The sequence below is a fragment of the Caenorhabditis briggsae genome (assembly GCF_000004555.2).
Source record: "Caenorhabditis briggsae AF16 supercontig from assembly CB4, cb25.NA_186, whole genome shotgun sequence".
Classification (NCBI taxonomy): Eukaryota; Metazoa; Nematoda; class Chromadorea; order Rhabditida; family Rhabditidae; genus Caenorhabditis; species Caenorhabditis briggsae.
Genome location: NW_025543334.1, coordinates 5,352 through 8,696, shown reverse-complemented (window position 1 = coordinate 8,696; position 3,345 = coordinate 5,352). Strand labels below are relative to the sequence as shown.

The 3,345-nt window shown below is 35.4% G+C and overlaps 1 protein-coding gene across 1 annotated transcript in view; it reads right to left on the bottom strand.

Annotated features, from left to right (window-relative positions):
* Positions 1 to 838: 838 nt before the first annotated feature.
* The window catches only part of CBG24548, a gene marked incomplete at both ends in the record, with an annotated part of 7,545 nt that continues 5,038 nt past the window's right edge, over positions 839 to 3,345 (bottom strand). The window contains 2 exons of the mRNA XM_045240974.1: positions 839 to 1,102; positions 2,624 to 2,827. Of these exons, the coding sequence (XP_045091362.1) occupies positions 839 to 1,102; positions 2,624 to 2,827 (468 nt within the window). The remainder of the gene's footprint in view (positions 1,103 to 2,623; positions 2,828 to 3,345) is intronic.

The window sequence follows — 3,345 nt, the reverse complement described above, 5'->3', positions numbered from 1 at the left end:
GCGGGGAAGGGGGAACTGTGGACATAGATTGTAGATTAGGCACTGTAGATATCAGGAAAGTAAAGATACGGTAGCTTTGAGAGCGGAGGGGTACTGTAGATTACTGTAATTTAGCAAGACAAATCAGAATCTAATAGGATTACGGTAGTCGCCAAGTGAGGATTACTGTAGGATACGGTAAAAAGAATGGGAAGAACCTAAAGGCGGATTACTGTGAAAAGAGTAAGGGGGGATACTGTAGTTGTCGGGGGTGAAGACAATTAGGGTACTGTAGGAGGGACTACTGTAGTCAGGCGCGGGCGGAGAAAAAAATTGGAGAGGTACTGTAGCCGGGGGATTACGGTATTTTTTAAGAGTGAAAAATGAAAAAAAAATTGGAGAAAATATAGGGGGAAAATGAGCAATTTCTGGGCTCACAAAACCGATTTTTCGGTTCAAAAATGGCTTAAAAATGCAGTTTTTTGCCAAAAAAATTGTTGGAAAATTGGGTGAAAATCACTGGTTTTTGTGCCTAAAACTGAGCAATTTTGAGCTCAAAAATCGATTTTTTGGTTCAAAAATGACCAAAAAGTGGAAAAACGCATCATTTACAATGGGGAAAAACTGAGTCAAAATGGGGGGGGGGGTCAAAATGGCTTAAAAAGGACGATTTTTCGGTCAAAAATTGGAAGAAAATAGGGGAAAAATGAGCAATTTCTAGGCTCAATAAATCGATTTTTAGCTCTAAAAATCGATTAAAATGGGGGTCATTTACAATGGAAAAACGGGTCAAAATGGGGGTCAAATTGGCTTAAAAATATCGATTTTTCGGTTAAAAATCAAGAAAAATGACACAAGTTTAGAGCCAATCGTTGGCGATTTCCTTCAAGCCGGCCATCACACGGTCCTTCGTCAAATCGCCGTCGTTACGATGATAGTTTTGGGTCCAAAACTCCAAGAATCGAATTTCGTTATCATCCTGATGATTACAGCTCTTCTGATAGTCCAAACACGCGATACAGTAGTCCTTCACCTCGTTTTTAGAATCGAATTCTGGTTTCGCCTCGAGTTTCGGTATCAGACGACGTGCCATTTCGCCAACGGAGAAAATTGTTTGAGGAGGCTGAAAATGGAAATTTTCAGAAATTTTCAGACAAAATATGTTCGAATAATCGGGATTTTAAGCCAAATTTTGACCATTTTTTCGCGGATTTTTAGACGAAAATCGGTTGATTTTGACGGATTTTTAGCTTAAAATTTCAGATTTTCAGCCAATTTTTGACCACTTTTTTGAGGATTTTCAGACAAAAATCGGCTATTTTTGGGGCGATTTTCAGTGTAAAATTCCAAATTTTCAGCCAAAATTTGACTATTTTTCGCGGATTTTTAGCTGAAAATCGGTTAATTTTTGCGGATTTTTAGTTCAAAATTCAAGATTTTCAGCCAAAATCTATCCCATTTTTTGAGGATTTTCAGACAAAAATCTGTAAATTTCGGCGGATTTTTAGTTTAAAATTCCAGATTTTCAGCCAAAATTAGACCATTTTTTCGAGAATTTTCAGACAAAAATTCGGTATTTTTTGGGGATTTTTAGACCAAAATCGGTTAATTTTGGCGGATTTTTAGCTCAAAATTGAGAATTTTGAGCTAGATTTTGACCATTTTTGGAAGATGTTCAGCCAAAATTAGACTATTTTTTTGAGGATTTTTAGCCCGAAAAACGAGATTTTCAGTTAAATTTTCCCTATTTTTCAAAACTTATCGGTTTTAAAATTCAAGAATTTCAGCCAAATTTTGACCATTTTTTTGAGGATTTTCAGACAAAAATCGGCTATTTTTGGGGCGATTTTCAGCTCAAAATTCAAGATTTTGAGCCAAAATTAACCCCATTTTTCGGATTTTCAGCCAAAAATCTGTCAATTTCTGCGGATTTTTAGTTTAAAATTCCAGATTTTCAGCCAAAATTAGACTATTTTTTTGAGGATTTTCAGACGAACATCGGTTTTTTGGGGCGATTTTCAGTGTTAAATTCCAGATTTTCAGCCGAATTTTGACCATTTTTAAAAGAATTTTCAGACAAAAATCGGTTAATTGGCGGATTTTTAGCTAAAGTTTAAGATTTTAAGCTAAACTTTGACCAATTTTATTAGGATTTTCAGCAAAAAATTACCCTTTTTTTTGACAATTTTCAGACAAAAATCGGCTATTTTTGGGGGTGATTTTCAGCTCAAAATGCAAGACTTTCAGCCGAAATTCGGACATTTTCCGACAGTTTTAAGTTAAGAATGGATGGAAAAATCACGATTTTCAGCAATAATTTCGGGCCATTTTCGAGAATTTTCAGCTAAAAAAAAGATCGAAAAACAGGAATTTCAGCTATAAATTGACCAATTTTCGAGGGCTTCCAGTTCAAATTCTAGATGGAACAATAGAGATTTCCGGTCAAAATTAGACCAATTTTTCGAGAATTTTCAGACAAAAATCGGTTGATTTTGGCGCGATTTTCAGCACAAAATTCAAGAATTTCAGCCAAATTTTGACCATTTTCCGGGGATTTTTAAACGAAAATCTGTTATTTTTAGAGGAATTTAAGCTGAAAAAATAAAGGATTTTCAGCCAATTTTCAGTCAAAAAAAACCCTCACCTCGACACGTGGCACATATTTGAATGGGAAGAGATCGTAGGGATTCGGTTCGTCCTCTTCGAAAACCTCGTCTTCCAGCGATGATTGCTCATCTTTAATCCCGTCTGAGTCTCCAGAATCATCCAGATTCTCGACGTCTTCATCGTCGATGTCTTCTGAAACCAACGCCAATCGTTTCGCTGCTGGTCTTGCGCAGCTGGATCGCTGAAAATGCGCAATTTTTTGGCTGAAAATACTGAAATTCAAGCTAAAAATCATCAAAATCAAGCTACAAGTCATGGGAGGAGAGTTTCAGTTCAAAATTGACAATTTTTGGCTGGAATTGATGATTTTTCAGCCAATTTCAGGTTGATTTCTATGATTTTTGGGTCATTTTTGACCATTTTTGAGCCAACTTCATATGATTTTCAGCTAATTTTCATGATTTTTGGCTCATTTTTCATGGATTTTGGACCATTTTTCATGATTTTTGGGTCATTTTACATGAATTTTCTATAGTTTTCAGCTATTTTCCAACAATTTTGGTCATTTTTCATGATTTTCTGGTCATTTTTCACGATTTTTGGTCCATTTTTCATGATTTCCAGCTCATTTTCTATCATTTTTGAATCGATTTTTCTGGATTTTCCAGCTCATTTTCCACGACTTTTAGCTCATTTTCTAATATTTTTTGGCGATTTTTGGCTCATTTTTCATGGATTTTGGATCATTTTTCATGAATT